This window comes from Salvia splendens, chromosome 16 (assembly GCF_004379255.2).
Source record: "Salvia splendens isolate huo1 chromosome 16, SspV2, whole genome shotgun sequence".
NCBI lineage: Eukaryota > Viridiplantae > Streptophyta > Magnoliopsida > Lamiales > Lamiaceae > Salvia > Salvia splendens.
The window spans coordinates 9,502,688-9,526,606 of NC_056047.1; the positions used below are offsets into that span (position 1 = coordinate 9,502,688).

General features: G+C 41.8%; 2 protein-coding genes across 2 annotated transcripts; one reads left to right on the plus strand and one right to left on the minus strand.

The window, feature by feature from the left end:
- Window positions 1–26: 26 nt before the first annotated feature.
- LOC121769725 (elongator complex protein 2-like) lies at window positions 27–4,605 on the plus strand. The gene is made up of 10 exons (XM_042166466.1): window positions 27–295; window positions 383–470; window positions 671–756; window positions 1,013–1,166; window positions 1,391–1,551; window positions 1,648–2,310; window positions 2,640–2,958; window positions 3,062–3,270; window positions 3,743–3,920; window positions 4,002–4,605. The coding sequence occupies exons 1-10, from the start codon at window positions 146–148 to the stop codon at window positions 4,487–4,489; spliced, it is 2,496 nt and encodes an 831-aa protein (XP_042022400.1). The 5' UTR covers window positions 27–145; the 3' UTR covers window positions 4,490–4,605.
- Window positions 4,606–7,829: 3,224 nt separating this feature from the next.
- LOC121771389 lies at window positions 7,830–17,834 on the minus strand. The gene is made up of 2 exons (XM_042168174.1): window positions 16,489–17,834; window positions 7,830–8,836 (listed from the first exon to the last, which is right to left on the minus strand). The coding sequence occupies exons 1-2, from the start codon at window positions 17,583–17,585 to the stop codon at window positions 8,032–8,034; spliced, it is 1,902 nt and encodes a 633-aa protein (XP_042024108.1). The 5' UTR covers window positions 17,586–17,834; the 3' UTR covers window positions 7,830–8,031.
- Window positions 17,835–23,919: the final 6,085 nt, after the last annotated feature.

Genomic DNA, 23,919 nt, shown 5'->3' on the forward strand with positions numbered 1-23,919 from the left:
AAAATGAAACTGCTCAAAGCCCATTTTGTTGTTTCCAATCGTCGTTTTCCCCTTTCCCCGTTGCCTGCTTAAACCTCTTCTTCCGTCCACCTCAAAACCTCTCTCTCTCTCACACACACACACACACACTCACTTGCGTGAGTTAATGGTAGCTGAAGGTGGAGAAATGACAGTGGAAGTGGAGAGAGCGTTCATAGGTGCAGGATGTAACAGAATAGTTCACAACGTTTCGTGGGGCGCCTGTGATTTGATTTCCTTTGGTGCCCAAAACGCCGTTGCCATATTTTGCCCCAAGGTTTTTGCTGCAAATTTTCCCACTGTTTGATTTTGCAAGTTGATTGACTATTGCTAGTGTCAATTAACGGTGGTTTCCTTTTGATAGACTGCGCAAATTTTGACAACGCTTCCGGGCCACAAAGCGTCTGTGAACTGCACGCATTGGTTCCCCAGCAGCAAGTTTGCATTTAGAGGTTAGTTCATTGCCTGTGATTCTGCTGGTTAAAATATCCTATTCCTCCCTTTTTGTGGAGGAGTGAAATTTATGAAGTGAATTAGGATTGATTGTATTTTTTTCCCGTTTGAAATTTGTTTCATGGGATGAGCTGATGAACTTATCTGAATTTGGTCGTGGTTAGTAGTTTCGTATGATTAATATGATTTTCTTTTGCAGCGAAGAATTTCGAAAGGCATTATCTGTTATCTGGAGATGCTGATGGAGAAATCTTGCTGTGGGAATTTTCCCTTGCTGATAAAAATGTGCTCTCTCTCTCTCTTTCTCTCTCTCTCTCTCTGTTTCCCTTTTTTGTCTTGTATGTATTTCCTGTTATGGATATCCTAATTCAGTCTTCCCGTTTCAGTAACATATAGGAGTAGTAATCTCTCCTGTCATCCCTGGAGTAACTTATTTCTAATGCAAAAAAGAGATACTTTTGAATAAGAATTGGGATGTTATTGGTCATTATCGCACTACATTTCTAATATTTTCTCATCTCACAATCAAATCTTATGGCAGTGGAGGAATGTGCTACAAGTATCAGAAAAGCATAAAAAATGTGTTACTTGCATCTCTGCAATTGTGCTGTCTCAGACAGACGCTTTATTTGCATCTTCCTCATCTGATGGAGTTGTGAGCATATGGGAAATCATATTTCCATCAAGTGCAGGGGGTGAGTTGCTTGGACTTGAGCAATCCTATACTATCAAATCCGCATTTGCTTTGCATTGGTATTATATTCAATTGCAATGCTTATATTTGTCATTCTACTGTGGTGCATTTGTGATAGTCAAATATCAACTGATGTGGATAGTAGTGGAAGTTAGTATGGTGCAATTAATCATTTGCTCTTCTCTGCTATTTGATTTCTCATATTTATTTATTTGAATATTTCAGGTGAATGCAAATTGTCTTGCTTGCATTCTATTGTTGCTGGTAGAAAACCTATGGTTGCTCTTTCATTTGTGGAGTTGCCTGGAAACAGTGGGCACCTAGCTCTCGCCATGGGTGGTTTGGATAACAAAATTCACATCTACAGTGGTGAGAGATCGGGAAAAGTGTGTATCATCTAATGCATTATCTTAGTTAATGTTCCTGCTCTAGTATGCACTTTCTTTTGCTAAAATGAATGTATTGTGTTTACCTGTTTCCAGTTTGTCCATGCCTGTGAACTGAAAGGGCATAATGACTGGATTCGTTGTCTGGATTTCTCATTACCTTTACATGCAAATGGTGAACCATCAATTCTTCTCGTGAGTTCATCTCAAGACAAAGGGATACGTATATGGAAGATGGCTGTACAAAATAACCATGCTGACAGCACGAAAGAAGAAACCAGTTTGGCCGCTTATATTAAAGGCCCTATATTTGTAGCTGGTTCATCCTCTTACCAGATATCTCTGGAATCCCTTCTTATTGGACATGAGGATTGGGTGTACTCGGTGGAATGGCAGCCTCCTCAAAGCTCCTCTATTGAGGGCACTGAATGTTATCAACCTCAGAGCATTTTATCTGCATCCATGGACAAGACAATGATGATATGGCAGCCTGAGAAGACTACTGGTATATGGATGAACATGGTAACTGTCGGGGAGTTGAGTCATTGTGCTCTGGGGTTCTATGGTGGTCACTGGAGTCCAAGTGGGAACTCAATTTTAGCGCATGGCTATGGTGGATCTTTTCATCATTGGAAAAATGTTGGCACTGACTTTGATGATTGGAAACCTCAGAAAGTTCCTTCTGGTCATTTTGCACCAGTGTCAGACATTTCTTGGGCTAGGGATGGAGAATATCTGTTATCTGTTAGCCATGATCAAGTAAGAACCTCATTGATTCTCATTCATGTAAATTCATTTATCGGTTGGCTGGATATGTCAGTTGTTTAAGGTCAAACGTTGGTATCAGATACCCTTCCTTGTATTATCTAGATGAAGCATGTTGGATGCAATTTATTTTTTAGTATAAAGGCCAGCCCGTCATTTTCTGTTCTAGGTTATTTGAATTCCTTATTTAATATTGATATAATGGAAGGCTAAAGATACTTTTTGGCTAGATATAAACTCACGTGTTGCATGATGATTGCAATCGGTTGGTTGTCTTTGGCTCCCTGTGGTATTTAATACCATTTTGCTTGTTTCTTTTTCAGACATCTAGGGTATTTTCTGCATGGTCTAATCAATCTTTAATAGAAGATGGAGAGGCTTGGCATGAAATTGCACGACCTCAAGTTCATGGCCATGATATTAATTGTGTGACAATGATCAAAGGTAAGGGGAACCACAGATTTGTAAGTGGGGCTGATGAGAAAGTGGCTAGAGTATTTGAGGCTCCCCTCTCCTTTTTGAAGACACTGAATCACACTTCTCAAAAATCTAGCTATGCTGACGATCTTCCATCAAATGTGCAAATTCTTGGTGCTAATATGTCTGCTTTAGGACTATCGCAGAAGCCAATATATCAATATGGTGAGACTTTTGCTTCTCCGCTTAAAAAGTTTTGAAATGAGTATGGTTGTGATTTTGTGCTTGAAAAGTCTAACTAATCTATCTGGTTATGCATCTTTACCAGAGTCAAAAGAAATAAATAACAATGAAGGGATTGATACCCTTGAAACTATTCCGGAAGCAGTTCCAACTGTGTTGACAGAACCACCCATTGAGGAGCAACTGGCATGGCATACACTGTGGCCAGAGTCCCACAAGCTCTATGGACATGGGAATGAACTTTTTTCTCTTTGTTGTGACCATGAGGGAAAGCTAGTAGCTTCATCCTGCAAGGTTATTCCTTTGATTTCATTTTCATGCTAAATTCATTGGTTAGTTTTATAATACGTATAAATTTCACTCTTTCTTAGCTTGCCCAATTGTGCTTATTTCTTCATCTTGCCACTACTGCCATTTAAAAAACCTTTTAACTAAAGAGGAGCTCTTTTGTGAATTGAGGAGTTACTTTTGGGGACACATGATACTGGAAATTTGTTCCATGCTCTAAATCTTGTTTACCGAAGTTCATTCCATGTTCTAAATCTTGTTTACCCTAATACAAAAGGTAGACATAAAAGAGATTTGCAAAATTAGGTTGTTTTGACTGAAGCATTTTGCGTATGTGGATTTCTTCGGTGTTTAAATGGTGGATGCATGAGATTTCGTTTTGTGAGAATTATCTAATGTTTTGATAATGAGCTCTACCAGTATGTAATATTTATTGGCCTTTGAGGATTGAGAAATGACCAAGTTCCAAACCCCACAGGCACAGTTGGCTTCTGTTGCGGAGATATGGTTATGGCAAGTAGGCTCTTGGAAGGCTGTAGGTCGCTTACATTCACACAGCTTAACCGTGACACAATTGGAGTTCTCTCACGACAACAACTTTCTGTTATCTGTTTCTAGAGATCGCCATTTCTCTGTATTTGCAATCAAGCATACAGGTGACGCCCATTTTTCTTTACATTGTTTCTAAAATTTATCTAGTTAAACACTGATCGTTCGAGTGACACTTCCCAAAATAGGGCAAGATGAATTAAGTCACGAGCTCATCGTCCGGCAGGAAGCCCACAAGAGAATAATATGGGCGTGCTCTTGGAACCCGTTTGGGCACGAATTCGCCACTGGTTCGAGGGATAAGACAGTAAAGATATGGCAACTGGTAAACGGTTCATCAGTTAAGGTGCTCATGACTCTGCCGACGTTCCAGAGCAGCATTACTGCATTATCTTGGCTGGGGGTCGACAGCCAGAAGAACCACGGGCTCTTAGCAGTGGGAATGGAGAATGGTCTAGTGGAACTGTGGACTCTCTCCAACACCAGAAATAACTATGGCGATGTTGCAGCAATAACTGCTACGCTTGCAGTTCGTTTTGACCCATTTCTATGTCATGTTTCGGCAGTTCATCGGTTGAGATGGCGGAGCGCGAAGAAGGGCGAAGATTCAAGGAGTGTGCAGCTTGCTTCATGTGGAGCTGATCATTGTGTGAGATTATTTCAAGTGCATGTTTAGTATTTTGCATAATGATGTTTGTTTTACTGCAACTGAAATTACTTGAGTTTATGTAATTGTATTTTTCAACTTCATTTTATCTTATGTATACTAGAGAAGGTTTTGAGTTTAGTTAACTGATTTGTTCCTGAAAATTTAGGGTTTTATCTTATACGCTGTATTCCATGGTTCAAAATCATGTTACTTTGGTGGTATATTTATAATCTAAACTTTTGTTGATACTTGAAATTATTCATTTTACAACGTTTTACTTGTGAGATAGATTCCACATTTATCTCCCTAGAAAGAACGATTTATTTATTAAATCCAATGTATATTAGTACTAGTATTTATAATGAATTATTTTATATTCAGTGCCTAAAAACGAAAACCAAACGGTTATATTCACTCAAGAGTCACCTTTTCCAAATTGCGAGGTCTTTACTAATAATATCATGATTCTGCCTCATTGTACAGGAAATCAAATGTCCTTTGATGCAAGGAAGAGTTGCTTTGAATTTCTTTCACCTACTCAAATAGAAAAATTATTTGATTTGAAATGGAGTGGACTTTTTATTGAACTTTTATCAATTTTCATAAATTTGCATACGAGTTTATTGGAGTTTATGAGTTACTTTTAAATGAGTGGAGCTATGGATAAGTAGAATGTCAAATTGTCAATAGAGAATGATTGATTCTTTTATTCTTTTACCCTTATTCTATCAGTTATATCACACTCGATATTTTTTTTGATAAATAAATTGAACGATTTCGAATCATATTGATTCTCAGCAATTGAATACTCCAACTCTTCTTCTATTTTTCTGATATATTTATATTCAAATATCTCTGGGGTCCTATTAAGTCAGATATCTAAAATATTGATATGAAGTTAGGTACTTGACTCAAGTTTTTGTACAAATTAAGATACGACTAACATATGCGTAACTAATAATCTAAAACTGCAAATCTCATAGTTTAGTGCTATTTCAATCCTTTATGAGTGAAATAAATGAAAAAGAACCATATACAAGTCTATATTATGTGATTTAACAAACAAAAACCTTTACAAAACTTAATAGGCCCAAAATTTTCACCCAAATACTTACTACCAAAAAGGTCCAGAGCTTCAATGATGGTAGTCATGAACAAGTAGAAAAAAAAGGCGAGACACGATATAATGAAAAGTATATGGAAACGTGAAAGAAATGAAATTTAGGTAGTCGATTTGTTTCTATCTCAATTATTGGTAAAGTTTTGCATAAAATAGTATCAATCTTCGTCACGTTCATCAACAATACAAATCCCACGTAACACATAAATAAACTATGTCATCATTATTTTTCTAAATCAGTAGCTAGACTTCGTAATCACGAGAGATCGGGCATGAATCAATCATAATGCATTAAAATAGTAAAACTCTATCCTGTTGTGTAAATTAAAAATAGATTGTGAACATTCCAAGACAAGATTTTTCTAAGATGTTAAGCTTATTTAAAAATAAATTACTAAATTAATAAAATAATTACATAAACTCCAAGAAGACAGCAAAGTGATTTTGTGAATAAACTTTTTTTTTTCAAATCATGTTGATATTGGGCTATGGATCCTCATAAGATTAGAATTAGATTCCATAGACTTGGAATTCAAGTCAGAATAGGATTCTAGATTTGGAGAAATTCTAGTCAAGTAAATTATTTTCTTTTGCTATAAAAAGTCACTCATTGTAATGGTTGTTTATAATATCATCAACCAATTTTCATGTGTGTTTTCTTGTTTTTTTTCATATTTGTTTAGCATAATCCTAAAATATCTAACCAAAACATTTATCAAAAGTAAAATGGAGTACTAATAAAATAAATCCTCTGGTATTCAGAGAAAAACGTTGCTACAAATTTTATGAATTGTCATTAAATCAATAAATAAAAGTATACTCACCTAAGATATACTCCATGTTTGTCAAATATTATTAACATCTTCGAATAAATAAGACAAACGAGCATTCTTGCAATAATAAATGTGACTACATCTACAGCAGAAATTAATGACCATATGAGTGATGATGTGGCAATTACAAGGACCGTAATTAAGCAATTAAACTGGTTTAAATGCTTCCAACATATATCTAGTCAGGCATGGACCACACCATACACAGATTTCAATTGTCAGACAAGTCAGATAGTACTTTTTAATACACTAGTATAAAAGATTTACACATTCCTCGTACCTTAAACTAGGAATTATCCATAGTTAATTACAAGCACTCTTAAATTAGCAGGCATACAAATGATAAAATACCACAAGAATAACTGTGGAGTCACATGAAAACAGCAATCGATTAGCATAATAAAGCTAACTAAAATTGAATTCTTGTGTGATTTCAACATTCCTCATTATTCATAAGCACACCAAGAAAGAAAAAGATGATTCACATTTCTAAACCATTGAGTTATGTAAGGCCCAACTCCATCTACCCGAAGCAAAAAAGATCGTTTACAAAAAAGATCGCTACGCTCTGTTTCTTTGCCAAGGAACTATGCAGCAGCGAAGACGAAAGAATTGGAGATGCTGTAAAGCATAAAGTTCAAACCTGGAACGTTTTCGTGGCTGATACCAATAATCGCAGGGTGGAATATCGAACGTCCTGCACAAAGAATATGAGGGGGAAAAGCACAATGCATCCGGACAAGCAATTCCATCTTTGTGAATATAATACAAACAAAAAGGTGTAGACAAAGTTGATTGTCTAAAGTTAGGATTCCATTTCAAGGAAAAAAATTAGGGCGAACTCATCTTGAGGAATATGGACTAGAAATATATTGTTGTCTGACAAGGACAGAGATATATACAATGGCAAGTTGCAAAAATTACTTGCACTGTTACAGCTAAGGTGGAATAATCTCCATTCTAATCTTCACATAACTTTTACACTGAATGACAAGGGAAGTATGAGACATAATCACCTGTAAAGCAGAGGTATGCTCGGGTTGCTGCACACGCACAAGCGTACTAGCAAAGATCTTAACTGGTTTTCTTTAACTGAAGGATCTTCAACCATGACAGATAAAGAACACAAATGGTGTCCAAAATATCATAATTTAGGTCATTTTTAAAGATGCAACACCATACTTATATAGGCCAAAAGATACGCAGGTGCAGCAAAGAATCGTAACATCTAATGCGCAAAGTAAAAGTATCTGAACACAACTAGTAACAGGAGGAAGCTTGGATTCTCAATTAAGCTTTTACCAGTGAGTTGCGTTCGTATTAAACATCAACAAACATCCCATTAGAAGCACAGTTTCATATATATATTTATACTCATTTTCACTTGATGATAATAACATAACATACAAATTACTAAGACAAAGACCAGAGTATATTATTAACTGTTTTTTATTACATAGTATCACAAACCAATATGAAAAGATCATTTGGACCTCCTCAATAAAGAAGAGTGAAAGATAATTATAACACTGTATAATAAGCTTCAAAGATAGACCAAACCAGCTGCTGCAAAATTGTATTTCCATTCCCAGCTCTCCTGAAATGGTTGCAATCTCCTACCCGCTACCATGGTGAATCGTCTCAGCTGAGTGCGATGCAGACGCATCATTCGCAGCCATAGCAGGGACCGGATGAAAGGTTTGGTATTGAACAGCCATTTGAGGTGGCAACCTGGTGTAGTACATTTGCGTTTTGGTTGGATCAAATAGTTCATAAGCATAATTCTGATTTGCTGCTGAAGACGAATGGTGAATGGGGGTAAAAGCAACATATTGAGGTTGGCCCGCAGGCGCTTGGACCGGATGAGGATGAGGAGCTGCCGTAGCACCTGTTCTATACAAACCACTAACCATTTCTGGTTGGGATGAAGGAACATTCCTGGCATGATTGTAAGCTTCCGGTGGGGCCACAGGTGCCGTTTGAGGGTGGCTGGAAGGTGCAGTTTGGCCTAATTCGCTATAACCAGGTTGCTGCGTTGGAAAATTATAAGCTGAGGTTGGTCTACCAGTCCCAGACACATAGTAAACAGGGTAATGCTGATCAGGCACAGGTTGGTGTGGATGGGGTTGCGGCTGGGAAGGATATACGGGGTAATACGACATGAATGGAGCTGCATTAGACGGGATATAATGGTTACCAGCTTGTGTGAACTGCTGTGGTTGATGCAGCTCGGGTTGAATCTGATAACCAGATTCCTGAAGCTGTGGTTGCATCTGAATTTGGGCGATTGCTTGATCCACAGAGTTGAAATCGACCTGATTAGAAGGAGCTCTGCTGTTTCCAGATTGAATTTGTATGGGTTGTTCTTGGTGATAAATAGCTTGTCTCTGCCTATGCAATTGATTTGCTCCACTTCCATCACTGCAGAAATTATATCGTCAACATTCAATTTAAGTCAAAATTGAGTACAAAGCATGATGGATGATGATTCCGCGAATTTTTGATAATGATAAATGCTCGTAAAAATAAATTACGACACAGAGAATTTTACGTGGTTCGATTTACTGAGGTAAATCTACGTCCACGGGGAGAAATGGGGGCAGGTTTGTATTGCTTGTTCTGCGAATTACAGCTTACAACACAGACTTGCTATATGATTATTTCTCTAGAGAGATTCTAACCCCTTTCTACCAGATCTAAGTTCTATTTATACATTGAACTAAGATCGTGGCTTACATCATCACTCTAGGTCGTGGAGGTCGTGTAGGTCATGGCCTAAGATCGTGGCCTGAGTTGACGCCACGTGGTAGTGGGTGTGTTGGAAGTTGTGGAAATCCTGCATGGGTCCACTAACTCCTTGTTCGGTCGAAAACTGAGACCGAACTGCTTTGGTTGCCGATCTGAGAGTAGAGCTTGATGCCGACCTATGAGCAGAGCTTGATTGGTTGGCTTTTGCCGAGCTGTAGGCTGAGGCCGAACTCTTACTGAGACCGAACTGCTTTGGTTGCCGATCTGAGAGTAGAGCTTGATGCCGACCTAAGAGCAGAGCTTGATTGGTTGGCTTTTACCGAGCTGTAGGCTGAGGCCGAACTCTTTGGTAATGCCGAACTCCTCCGAACTCTTTGGTAATGCCGAACTCATACTCTTCCTTGGGCTTTGGGCTGATGGGCCGTCACTGCTGTTGGGTTTGTTTAGTTCGTACCCCATCACTACCCCCCCCGAAAGACGAAGTGAATCACTTCGGCGAAGCGAGTCACTTCGGTATTCTGGATAAAAGTACGGGGGAGGCTGACGTCAGGGGACATGCCTTGCATGTGACTGCATTAAATGCGACAGTAAAATCCGGCCGTTGAATCCTGAAAAGGTGGGATTCGAAACGGTGCGACGATTTTGAAATCTTCGCCGAATCTGATAAATATGCTCTTTCCTCCTCATTTGAACACCTTTGCTGTTGCGTCTTCTATACTCTCTCTTTCTCGAGAAATTTTCTTCCGCTTTCAAGAGCTTCTTCAGACTTTCTTCACTTTCAAAAAGTAAGAAAAATGTCTTCTTCTTCTTCTTCGGTGTCGGGTAGCGGTAGGAAAGGGGATAAGGGGTCTTCTAGCCGGAAAGAATCCGGGGAGAAGACCGTAGAGTATTTTCACAGTATCTTGAGTAAGGATACTGTGATATCCCTTCACGAGAAATATTTTTTACCTGGGGGGAAGGCGGTGGTTCCCGACGATGATCATAGGGCTAACGACCCGCCGGAGGGTTATGCCACCGTTTACGAAGCCTGCTTAGAATGCGGGCTTCGTTTTCCTCTTCCCCCACCTTTTGTAGAGCTTCTTGATTTTTTTCAACTCCCTTTAGGTCAGGTGACTCCGAACTCTTGGAGGCACTTATCGGCTTTTGCTGCCGAACTGCGTAGGCTAGATAAGGATCTGTCTCTGAGGGCAATCCTTAATTTTTTCCAGTTTAAAAGGAAGGGATCTTGGTTCTACTTGATCCCCTTACAGCCTTTTAGGGCCTTCTGCCGAACCAAGTGGCCGAAATGGCAAAACCGTTTCTTTTTTTATAATAGGACTTCGGCTCCGGGCTTTCCTTGGAGAAGGCCGAAGTCCGTGATTCCCCATCCTCGGTTAGAACCGTTGGCCGAGCTCGAGGGCGAGCTCAATAAGATTCCTATGATTAGGAAACAGTATTCGGAAACTGAGCTCGTCAAGGGCGACCTCGTGTTCAATATCTCGTCTTCGGACGAAGAGGCCGAGGGTGAGGATTTCTCTTTATCTTTATGCTCTACTGCTTTAACGAAGAAAACTAACCTTGTTTTCTTGCTTTTTGGCAGTGTTCATGCTGAATAAGGCTATCCGAAAGTCCTCCGAGCTTGAGGAGCCGGAGAAAGAGAAGGCTACCAGCTCGGCGCCTGATGCCGAGAAGAATCCGAAGAGGCAAAAGACCTCTTCGGGTCCAAAGAAGCCGGAGTCGACTTCGGCAAGTAGGAAGGGGAGGACCCAGAAGCCCCCGAGAGCGCCAGAGAAAGATGTGGTCTTGGCGCCTCCTTCGGAGCATATCTGTGAGCCATTTTTATGGCCCACGGACTTCGCCGAGGTGAATTGTCTTCTTGATTCTTTGGCTTGGCTTCTGTCCTGTATTTTTGGTGCCCTCTGTTGACTTTTTTCCTTGTCCATTTTCAGAGGAACGATATGCTCTCCAAGCTCGTCGCCGTCGAACTCTCCAAAGCGTCCAACGACTATGCTGAGATGCAGAGGAAATTGGCGGCTGCTTGTCACCGGGCCGAGCAGGCCGAGGCAAACTTTGAGAAAGCCAGAGCTGCTAGGATTTCGGCCCAGGATGAAGCTCAGTTTGCCAAAAACCAGCTCGTCATCCAGCGAGAGCAGACGAAACGGAGTGATGCTGCCGCCGTGGTTGCCCAGGGGGAGGCTCTCCGTGTTTACACGGAGAAACTCTTTTTGAGTAGCCAGTTCTCGGCTTTTGTCGGTAGTCTGGTAAGGCTAATTGCCGATAAGGGCGAGCAGGGGGCCGACGTCGTACTGCCTCTGTACAGCCGAGAGATAGCAGCTCGGCTTCAGAATCTGCCGCTCCTTGAGGAGCTCGCTTCATCTTCGGTCCTGCTTTCTGCAGACCGAGTCCGGAGCTGTCGAGCTGATCGGGACGAGAACCTGGAGGCTATCTTTGCCTCCGTGGGACCCGTTTCACCCGCTTCGACTTACAACGGAGAGGGTGAGGCCGAGCCGCTGGAGCGGGAGGCCGAAGTCGAGCGAGCCGGGCATCCGGAGAAGGAAGCCGATCAGGAGACGCAGCAGATCGGCTACGGTGGCGCCGAGCAGGCTGAGGAGAGCAAGGAGGCAGAGGCTGAAGCTGAAGCAGATAAGGAGAAGGAAGCTGAACCTCACCGAGAAGGTGGAGACGAAGCTAGCGAAGTATGATTTCGTCTCCCTTCTCTTAGTTTAGTTTCTTCCTTTATGTAAAATGGCCTTGAAGCCCTCCTTGTATAGAAAAATTTTTTTTCTTATGAATGAAAAAATTCTTCTTTCTGCTCTTGTGTCTTCGTATAGCCTTTCGTACTCTCTTACTCCTGTTGTGGTTTACTACCTGCTCGGTAAGCTGAAATGCCGAACTGACGTAGCTGCTTTGTATTCTTAACTCTCAAGGAGCTGGAGGTACTTCACTGGAAGCGGCTGTACTCTTCGGCTTTAGACGAAGCTGAGAAAAGAGCTATAGCCGATCAGACGAAGAATGACGAGCTTCTGGCTCGTTTAGTGAAGCTGGATGCCGATAATAAGGACTTAGAGTCCGATAAGAATGATCTGGAGGCCGAGCTGAACACGACCATTGCTGAGAGGACTGCGTACGAGGATTACCTCCGTGTGCGCGGGGGAATGACCATATCAGATGTTCCGAGTCGAGTTGACGAACTGTGGGAGGAATATAATGTACTCCGGAGGAACAATGCGCTGGAGAGCTCGGCTTGCCAACAAGTCGTGACATCATTGCGGCGCTGGGCTTCTCGGTACAACATTGTTCTTTCTCGGCGCCCCTCCATAGAAAGATTCCTTCGGCATATCGTGCCAACAGATGCTCGCACTCCAGATCAAACCTTTGATTCACTTGCTCAAAACCGTACTCCAAGTCAGCAACGAACTCTGGAACAGCCGGAAACGTCAAGACGAGAACAGGCTGAAGTTCGTAGAGGAGCTGTGATTAAGAGTGAGCAAGATCAACAAATGCTTCGTGAAGAGACTCTTCGCCGCCGAGGTGCTAGGGCTTCCCGGGCTCAGAGAAGAGGTGGCAGGTCGATTAGAGCATCTCGTCGACCTGCTTATTCTGCAGCTGCCTGGAACGCTCGAACTCAGCTTCACGAGGATTTTGTGAATAGATGGCTCAACTTTAGCAACCCTGGACAGTAGAATAGTCCTTTGTAATAGCGTAACGCCATCTTGTAGGGTAGCGGAGTTGTGTGCCGAACAAGATTTGAAAATGAAATTTTGTTTTTGTTTTCGCTTCTAACACTGTGTATTTACAGCTTAGCGAAAAAATTTCATCGTACTTGTCCTCGGTCTTATGAAGTAAACTTCTTTGACCGGACTTGTCTTTGGTCTGATGAAATAAACATCTTTGACCGGACTCGTCTTTGGTCTGATGAAATAAACATCTTTGACCGGACTCGTCTTTGGTCTGATGAAATAAACATCTTTGACCGGACTCGTCTTTGGTCTGATGAAATAAACATCTTTGACCGGACTCGTCTTTGGTCTGATGAAATAAACATCTTTGACCGGACTCGTCTTTGGTCTGATGAAATAAACATCTTTGACCGGACTCGTCTTTGGTCTGATGAAATAAACATCTTTGACCGGACTCGTCTTTGGTCTGATGAAATAAACATCTTTGACTGGACTCGTCTTTGGTCTGATGAAATAAACATCTTTGACCGGACTCGTCTTTGGTCTGATGAAATAAACATCTTTGACCGGACTCGTCTTTGGTCTGATGAAATAAACATCTTTGACCGGACTCGTCTTTGGTCTGATGAAATAAACATCTTTGACCGGACTCGTCTTTGGTCTGATGAAATAAACATCTTTTGACCGGACTCGTCTTTGGTCTGTGTTCTAATTTGGCGATTTTTGTCGCCGGGATCGAACTTTCCCTTGTCCTAATTCGGCGAGTTTTATCGCGTGGATCGGACTTTCCCAGTTAACCGAAGTGGTCTTATGCAGTAAACCTCTTTGACTAGACATGGTCGTCCTCGGTCTTATGAGGTAAACTGCTTTGACCGAACTTGGTCGTCCTAATTCGGCGAGTTTTATCGCGTGGATTGGACTTTCCCTTGTCCTAATTCAGGCAAGTTTTATCGCGAGAATCGGACTTTTGTTGCAGTTCGTTTCAGACGAAGTGCTTGATTCTTAAGCAGAATTGTGGTCTTGTATCCTCTTTAGAAGCTTTGACACACAATCGTTGGCTTGTATGTTCTAAAAAGGGGATCAGCCTTTGAAGAACGAGATACCTCAGTTTTATTTGTAAGAGACGACACTCACATAGACAGACACAACGCACGTAGAGACGAGAACAAGTAAAAAACAAAGAAAACACATAAGACTGACTGACCGGACTGTCTCTTACAAATGGAACTTTTTGAGGTTGGAAACGTACCATGTTCGGGGTACTTGTGCTCCTGACGTGAGTCAATTTGCAAGACCCTTTGCCGAGGACTTCTGACACCCGATGTGGACCTTCCCATGTGGGTTCGAGTTCGCCCAGCTTTTCTGCTCGGCTTACTTCGTTGTTTCTCAAGACGAGATCTCCCACTTGAAATTGCAGCTTCTTCACCCTTTGGTTGTAATACCGGGCTACTTGCTCCTTGTACTTGGCTGCTTTTAGGCAGGCCAATTCTCTTCTTTCTTCGGCAAGATCTAGTTCGGCTCTCAGTCCGTCACCATTCATTTCTGAGGAGAAATTGAGTTCGGGGACTGGATATGCCGATCTCAACCGAATCACGGCTTCAGTGCCGTACACCATCGAGTTCGGCTCCGGTGTGACTTCGGTCATTTCGCCGGCCTCTGATTCCGGCTGCTGTGATTGCTATGCTTGATGGTGCCGAACTGATTGCTCGGCACTTTTAAGCGCAATCTGCGAACACACTTGCTCTTTTTCGATCACCTCGGATGACCGCTATCTCTCCTTTAGTGGAGAAGGTGTTTGGCGAGGATGCCTCTGATCGCTATGACCGGGCTTCTTTTTGTCTTCTCTAGATGAGCTGTCTAAAGACCGTTTTCGACGGTCTGCCTCATCGGCACGAGAAAACTTGTCCGCAATGTCCCACATCTCTTGAGCTGTTTGCGGACCGCACTCCACGAGCTTTCTGTAGAGAGCTCCGGGCAGGAGTCCATTTTGGAATGCCGAAATGACAAGTAGATCATTGAGATTATCTACCTGTAGGCATTCCTTATGGAATCTCGTCAGGAAGTCGCTGATCTTTTCGTCGCGACCTTGACGTATAGAAAGCAGCTGAGCCGAAGTATTTCGGGCTTCCGCTTTCTGAAAGAACCTCCTGTGGAAAGCATCCATCAGATCTCGGTAGGATCTAATGCTGCCTTGAGGAAGGCTGTCGAACCACCTTCTGGCGTTCCCGATGAGCAGCTCGGGGAACAGCTTGCACATATGGACCTCATTGAGACCTTGGTTCGCCATATTATACTGATAGCGTCCCAGGAAGTCATGAGGATCCACGAGTCCGTCATAGGTTATCGACGGAGTTCGGTAGTTCTGTGGAAGGGGAGTTCGGGTAATATCGTCCGAGAACGGAGTCCTCAATGCTCCGTACATGGCGAACCCGACATTTCTTCGGTATGGAGGAGATGGAGTTCTCCTGTGATTCCGGTACCGAGGATTCTTTCTTCTGGAAGACATGACACTACTGCGGTAGTGACTGTCTCGTATGGAGGGAGAGGGAGAATCCGCCGTTTTTGTCCCCGGCTGCTTTTGGCTTTTTTGCAGGAAGGTTAAGAATTCCTCCTGCTTTTCCGCCAAAAACAGCTTGACAGCCTCGTTCAAATCGGGCTGCTGGGAAGACTCGGTGTGACGGCTTTTGGAGCGGCTTGTTCCTCCACCATGAGAACTGGTGGTGGATTTATCCCTAGGCTGTTTTCCCGACCTATGGGATGGATTGGCTTCCTCCTGGTTCTCACGGGCAGGAATACGGGTACTCTGCGATCTGGTATGCATTTTTTGGGTGGAAAAAATGGATCAAAAATTCGCTTTATCACAAATTTTGTTCTCTGTTTCCCACAGACGGCGCCAGTGATGATTCCGCGAATTTTTGATAATGATAAATGCTCGTAAAAATAAATTACGACACAGAGAATTTTACGTGGTTCGATTTACTGAGGTAAATCTACGTCCACGGGGAGAAATGGGGGCAGGTTTGTATTGCTTGTTCTGCGAATTACAGCTTACAACACAGACTTGCTATATGATTATTTCTCTAGAGAGATTCTAACCCCTTTCTACCAGATCTAAGTTCTATTTATACATTGAACTAAGATCGTGGCTTACATCATCACTCTAGGTCGTGGAGGTCGTGTAGGTCATGGCCTAAGATCGTGGCCTGAGTTGACGCCACGTGGTAGTGGGTGTGTTGGAAGTTGTGGAAATCCTGCATGGGTCCACTAACTCCTTGTTCGGTCGAAAACTGAGACCGAACTGCTTTGGTTGCCGATCTGAGAGTAGAGCTTGATGCCGACCTATGAGCAGAGCTTGATTGGTTGGCTTTTGCCGAGCTGTAGGCTGAGGCCGAACTCTTACTGAGACCGAACTGCTTTGGTTGCCGATCTGAGAGTAGAGCTTGATGCCGACCTAAGAGCAGAGCTTGATTGGTTGGCTTTTACCGAGCTGTAGGCTGAGGCCGAACTCTTTGGTAATGCCGAACTCCTCCGAACTCTTTGGTAATGCCGAACTCATACTCTTCCTTGGGCTTTGGGCTGATGGGCCGTCACTGCTGTTGGGTTTGTTTAGTTCGTACCCCATCAATGGACAAAAGCAAAATGTTAGCGTAATTTCAGCAAAAGTACCTCGAAACCGAATGTGGAGAGGACAGATCATAAGCATTTGTTTGTTTCTGCTGAGAAATCTGCTGCGCCTTTCTCTGTCCGCCGTGATCCGATCTCTCGTCGTCGGAAACAAAGCGATACTCGCCACCAGCCGCTACCGGAAACGGAGAATTCGCTGCTCCGGCAGCTACTCCGGCGGCCGTGAAAGCCTCTTGCTCCTGCTTCTGCGACGGCGGATTGACGCTTACCTGCTGAAACTGCTCCTCAATTCCCCAACCTCCAACCTTGCGATTCTCCTCCACATGGACCTTTATGCGCGGCAAGTTGGGGACGGACGGAGAGCTCGAGGCGGAACCGAACGACGACGTCGTATCGAGCATAGGAGAATCTGGAATCGAGTGCACGTCCTGATTAATTACGGAATTGCCATTCGCGAATCCGTTGGCATTTCCCCCAATTTTCGGCGCCTCAATTTTGAGCTCGGCGTCCTTCTCCGCCGCCTTCTCGGCGAAGTCATCGTCCAATCCGAGCAGATTATTGACCGAAGACGAGTCCGAAAATCCGCGACCGATCGCAGCAGTAGTAGACTGATTGCTCGATTTTCCGTTAAGCGCGTCGAAAAACCAGTCCTCCGGCTTGCTCGACGTAGTCTGAACGAGGAGCTGATCGATGCTCGTCGCCGATTTGGGGAACATGAAGAGGCGCAGGCGGCCGGCCTTGGCCGAGGGGGCTGCATTGTGGAGGCGATCGTACTCCTCCATCATGTTCTCGAGATCCTCATCGGAAGTGATGGTGATTAGCGAGTCGAGGCCCTCGGTGGGGAGCTGGTACTTGAGGGAGAAGGGCTGGTTGCTGAGGAGCGTTCTGGAGAGGCGGCGGTGGAGAGCTTCGAGGGAGGTGTGGCGGTCGATGACGACGATGCGCGTGTCGCCGCCGGCGTAGCAGAGAGTCTTGTCGTGGGGGCGGGGGACGATGCGGCCGCCGTAGCTGCACATGAGGCGGAGCTTGGCGGCCTGCGGCGAGGGATCGGCGTCCCAGGAGTTGTGGTTGCGGGAGAGCGGGGAGGATGCGGCGGAGTCCGGGGAGAGCGCCGCCGTGGATTGAGTGATGGTGGTCATGGTAGTTGTTGGTGTAGCAGTGGAGAGTGGTGGGGCCTGCTTCGAAGAAGTTGAGTTGAGAGAGAGAGAGAGAGAGAGAGAGAGAGAGAGATATGATAGTAATTGGTGGGACTGAAGCCCATTTTATACGCGCAGCTGTTTTCGATTTATATCACCTTCGGAGATAAACCTTTTTGCCAATTTAGATTCTGGGAAAATTATATAGCATCACATTATTGTTCAGGTTGCATGAAATCTATTAAGTTGAAGAAATATGGTTAAATAAGTAAGTAAAATCATATTTGTGAAATTGTTGAGATTATTATTATTATTAGTATTTTGTTTGGTATGTAGGATTCAAATAAATAAATAAATTGTTTTGAAGAAATAATATTTTTAAATCAGAGTGTGTGTTATTATTGTCGCGTGGTGATATCTCCAGATAATAATAGAATGATGACAAGACTTGTCCGAGTAATACTATGATAGAACAACCACAATATTTTAAATTATAAAGAAATTTTTTGAAGTTACTGAACGAGTGTAAAAAGATTATTTTGTTATTTATCGCTTAACTAGACTACCAAACACGACATTTATTTGTATTTTTTATTTTCAATAGGGCCGTGGGTACATATATGTAGCATCAAATAGTTACTTATGTTATTATATGTAATTATTTATACATCAAATAGTTACTTATTATAACTACAGTTCATTTCATCTCTATTTTGAGTACAAATTAATTTTCTCTTGTATTGAAATAAGTCTTAATTTAGCTCACGGATTTTAAAAATATAAAAGAAAATAGAGAAAAAAAATTAATAGAATATGAATCTTATTTTTATAGTATTGGAATATTAATTTTAGGAATAATAGCTATTTAAATTATAAAAATTAGTCAAATTCTGATCATATATAACCTAAGAATAATTCGAACTATTTTAGGTATAGATGATGAAAACCAGGGAAGTCTGATAGGGCTCTCGATCTTGTGAATCTCGTCAAGCATATCTCGCGCAAGATCTCCAACATATCTTCTTGATTTTATTTATTTAGCATATCTTCTATTTTAGTTAGTTATTTTTATGCAATCTTTATCTTTATTGAGTCTAGTTAGTATTATATAAATTAGAGATATATGTACTCTTTTATTCAGTGAGAAATAAAGTTAAAACTTATTCTCATTCCGGTTCTAGCGGAAATCGCTCCCTAGCACTTCAACTAGGATTTATATTGTTCTCTGTCTCACTACAAATTGTTGGTGCTCTAGTTCGATAGATCAATGGTCTATCAAAGTCAGTGGGGAACTTTTGCAATGGTATAAGGAGTATAATGTTCTCTTTTGCATACAACTGTATTTTTATTTTTTTAGGGTATAAAATAATGTACTACTACAAATTAAAGCTGTATTTTTGTAAATTGCACAGTATATTACTACTAAGTTATTTCTACAGAATAAGGATTGATTAAATGCGGCTACTGGAGTTCAGATCTAAAAACAAACGGGCAAAATTATATTTTTATGTGTAGAAAACGATGATGACAATAATAATAGCAATAATTCATTAACAATTTTATATACTACTAATACATACCAAATCCTTATTTTTATTTCACCTTTAAAGTCGTATCTTGTATAAACAAATTTATATAATACAAACCAAATCCTTATTTTATTTCAAGTATGGCGTCGAATATAGTATTAAAAATTAATACTCTACATACCAAGTCCTTAATTTTATTTGAGATAATATCGAATCATGAATGTATTATAGATTTTCTATTATTCCTTTCCATGTGGCACATTTCGTTTTAGAAAATCTCACTTAAAAATACTAGCATATTTATAAAAAAAATCAAAATATAATGGAGTAAGTATTAAGTTTTTGGTGTCGAAAAAGAAATACGTTCACTCATTTTTTCACACAATGATATTAATGTCTATAAGGATTATTATTATGTGATATAACTGAAAATAATGGAAAAGCTATAAGGTAATGCTAATTTTTATACATTCATGGGAATTTATTGACCTCAAGATCACATACTACTGATTTTCAAATCGTTATTATAGTTTTATTTAAATAACATTACTATGTGAATTATTGTGCATTTCTCTGTTTATTCTGATCTAATCTTCTATAGGTTACTTTTTTACTGGTCCACTAATCTTCTACTTGGAAACTCTTAAGACTTTTTAATAATAAGATATGACTGATTAGTCTAGCTCTCTAATCAGACATCTAATTAAATGATATGGTTGATAATTCTATGATTATTATATCATCTCGAAGTTGAGTAAATTGTATATTGAAGTTTGGTCAAATTCTGGTCTGTTTTATGAACTTCGGAAGGGAAAAGTCTATTTCATTCGTCCTATAAAAATAAATATTTTGGAAACGACATAAGTTTCATGTGAAATTAATAAAATATATAAAAAAGAAAGAAATTGAAATTATGTTAAGTGATAGTGGAACCCACCTTATTAGTTGTATATTGTATGGTGAAAAAGTTTAATGATGTATGTAGATAGAGTGTGACTCTGTGTGCTGTTACACTGCTACACACAGATTTTCATGTTTCAATTGTTAAGCTAACATGTTAATTATAATCTAGTGATTAAACTATAGTAGTATTTTTTTCAAATGATTTTTGACTATATCCCTTATCCTTTACTTTATTACAAACAAATCAAAGTAGTGAGTTTAGTGAGTAATGTGGCCTATTTTTTAGTAAATAAGAAACATGAATTACGAATTATTGAACTTAATTTAAACAATTCACTCAATCAACTATTAATCTCGACTAATGAAATCCAGTAAATTTTACAGTTGAATCGAGTGATGAACTAAATTTATAAACTCGCTTTTTCAAGACTTTTCGAAATGAGGAAACTTGTGGGCATGAAACCAGCTGTGCAGCAATTGATAAAAAAACACATCTCAATTATCTCATATTCTTAATTAGAGATAAAATGAGATAAAAAGATGATAATGCTTTTCTCTGGTAGATATGAATCTACCACAAGTTATTTTGTCACATACCTATAATCTCAAGTATATGAAATCATCCACAACACATTGTTCTAATATATTTAGCAAGACTGAAGAATTAATGTCGACACAAAGAATTTGTTATGGAGTATCTAAGGACATATGTCATTTAACTAAGAGCATTCATAATAAAGAGAACCCTCCTATATATCTCCCAAAAATTCTCTTGCCACATCATCACACGGCCTTTCCACAACTCTTTCATTCTCACAGCGCTCCGAAAAGCCCTCCAATTTAATTTATTTTAATTTTTGGTGTTTATCATACATTAAAAAAACAAAGTGCAATGAGTTATATATATATAGTTGAAATAAAAAAAGTTTTAAAGAATGAAAATTTCAGGACGGCTCCCACTCGGCGCAAAATAGGCGCCGAGAGAGCGCCCCCCTTGCCCGCCACCGCCCTCCAACGACTCGGCTGCCACAATAGGCGCCGTCCCGCACGATGATGGGATGGCTCCCTATTATGAATGATCTATGCGAAATGTCAAATATTGTCAATTTATCTTTTTAATATATAGAGAAATGTATCAAGTCCAAACTCACTTGTATACTAAAATTAAGTAGTCCGTACATTATACTGTTATTCATTGCATTGTTATGATGTTCAAGTCTATGTACATAATATCCTAAATTTAATGTATATAATGTCAAAAATGTAATGTTTAAGTGTATTTTTAAATTTGCATGCAGTTGTTAGCTCAATAGACATCTCTTGAGGACAATATCACCTCCAATAGGTATAGTTTTATAAAGTATATTGATATATTTGCATATTTCATTGTAAACGTACTCAAAATCATATACTATTTGCAAGTGGCGCCCATAAAAAATAATACCATTTCAAACTATTCAAAATAAATACAACTTACCACAAAAATCAACCAACAAATAGTAAATACAAAATTTAAGGCTCACTCATCCCTTTATAGTGTATTGTTAGTGGGGCTGCAAACCACGATCTTAGTTCAATGTATAAATAGAACTTAGATCAGATAGAAAAGGGTTAAGCTCTCTAGAGATAAAATACCATATAGCAAGTCTGTGTTGTAAGCTGTAATCCCAGATCAAGCAATACAATCTTGCCCTCCCTTCTTCCCGTGGACGTAGATTTACTTCAGTAAATCGAACCACGTAAATTCTCTGTCGTGATCTGCATTTTCATTCTCTACCAGCATTTACAAACATCAGAAATTCGTGGATTCATCACTGGCGCCGTCTGTGGGAAACAGAGAACAAAATTTGTGATAAAGCGAATTTTTGATCCATTTTTTCCACCCAAAAAATGCATACCAGATCGCAGAGTACCCGTATTCCTGCCCGTGAGAACCAGGAGGAAGCCAATCCATCCCATAGGTCTGGAAAACAGCCTAGGGATAAATCCACCACCAGTTCTCATGGCGAAGGAACAAGCCGCTCCAAAAATCGTCCCACTGAGTCTTCCCAGCAGCCCGATTTGAATGAGGCTGTCAAGCAGTTTTTGGCGGCGAAGCAGGAGGAATTCTTAACCTTCCTGCAAAAAAGCCAAAAGCAGCCGGAGACGAAAACGACGGATTCTCCTTCTCCCTCCGCACAAGAAAGTCACTACCGCAGTAGTGTCGCATCTCCCAGGAGAAAGAATCCCCGTCCCCAACATGTTCCAGTTCCTCCTCGGTACCGGAATCACAGGAGAACTCAATCTCCTCCATACCGACGAGATATCGGATTCGCCGTGTACGGAGCACTGAAGACTCCGTTCTCGGACGACATCACCCGAACTCCCCTACCACAGAACTACCGAACTCCGTCGATGACTTACGACGGGCTCGTGGACCCTCACGATTTCTTGGGGCGCTATCAATATAACATGGCGAACCAGGGTCTCAACGAGGTCCACATGTGCAAGCTGTTTCCCGAGCTGCTCATCGGGAACGCGAGAAGGTGGTTCGATAGCCTCCCCCAGGGCAGCATCAGATCTTACCGAGATCTAATGGATGCCTTCCACAGGAGGTTCTTTCAGAAAGCGGAAGCCCGAATCACTTCGGCTCAGCTGCTTTCCATTCGTCAAGGTCGCGACGAAAAAATCAGCGACTTTATGACAAGATTCCACAAGGAATGCCTGCAAGTAGACGATCTCAACGATCTGCTTGTCATCTCGGCATTCCAAAATGGAATCCTGCCCGGAGCTCTCTACAGGAAGCTCGTTGAGTGCGGTCCGCAGACAGCTCAGGAAATGTGGGACATTGCGGACCAGTACTCCCGGGCCGATGAGGCAGACCGTCGCAAACGGTCGTTAGACAGCTCATCGACCCGAGGAGACAGAAGGAAGCCCGATCATAGCGATCAGGGGCATCCTCGCCGGACTCCATTTGAAAGAATTCAAAGGGCTCCGGTGCAAGACAGATTGGGACCTCGTCTCAATCCCGAGAAGCCGCCCGCTCAGTTCGTACCGCTGAACAAGCCGAGAGCGGAAATTTTCGAACTGCACTCTGACCTATTCGAAAAGCCAAAGCGGATGACGAAATCAGCCGCGCGCCGACCACAGGATAGCTACTGCTCCTACCATCAAGACCACGGTCACGATACTGAGGAGTGCAGAAACTTGGCTGCAGGTATCGATGTTCTTGTGAAGGCAGGGACATTGAAAAAATACCAAAGCAAGCAGCCAAAGAAGAATAAAAAGCAGAGTGGTGCGAACTGCGCTCCTCAGGATCCGAAAAGGCAGCCGGATCCCGAAGACGATGACGAGCCGCAATATGATGGAGTAATCCAGACTATTGACGCGCTCCCTGCCGGGAAGACCAAGTCGTCCCTAAAGTCAGAGCGCAGAGGCTCCAATCGAGAGGAGCCAACGCATAAAAGGCTGAAGCAGGACGAAGTGATTACGTTCTCGGCTGCTGATCCCGTCCCGGCCATCTCTCCTCACCAAGACGCCATTGTCATCCAAGCCGGAGTGGCAAACAAACTGATCCACAGGGTGTTTGTGGATACAGGAGCGTCGGTTAGCATTCTTTTTAAAGAGTGCTTTGACAAACTAGAAGTGGACCCAGCTCGGCTCAGTCCGGCTCCGCTTCCCCTAAAGAGCTTCGCCCAGGAGGACACCCGCCCTGAAGGTATTATCAGCCTTCCGATCACGGTGGGGAAAGCGCCTACTAGCTCCAGTACGATGATTGAGTTTTTCGTGGTGAAAGCTCGGTCCCCGTACAACATCATCCTGGGAAGAGACTGGCTCAACACAGTTCGGGCCGTTTGCTCCACTTATCACCTCACCATCAAGATCCCTACTAAAGGAGGGATAGCGGTCATCCGAGGTGACCAAAA

Excerpts from the sequence above, each read along its gene's own strand:
- LOC121769725 (XM_042166466.1), top strand. The coding sequence starts at position 146 with ATGGTAGCTGAAGGTGGAGAAATGACAGTGGAAGTGGAGAGAGCGTTC. Across the intron at positions 2,959-3,061 it reads GAAGCCAATATATCAATATG|AGTCAAAAGAAATAAATAAC; the intron begins GTGAGACTTTTG and ends CATCTTTACCAG. Across the intron at positions 3,921-4,001 it reads ATTTGCAATCAAGCATACAG|GGCAAGATGAATTAAGTCAC; the intron begins GTGACGCCCATT and ends TTCCCAAAATAG.
- LOC121771389 (XM_042168174.1), bottom strand. The coding sequence starts at position 17,585 with ATGACCACCATCACTCAATCCACGGCGGCGCTCTCCCCGGACTCCGCC. Across the intron at positions 8,837-16,488 it reads TCTCCACATTCGGTTTCGAG|TGATGGAAGTGGAGCAAATC; the intron begins GTACTTTTGCTG and ends TAATTTCTGCAG.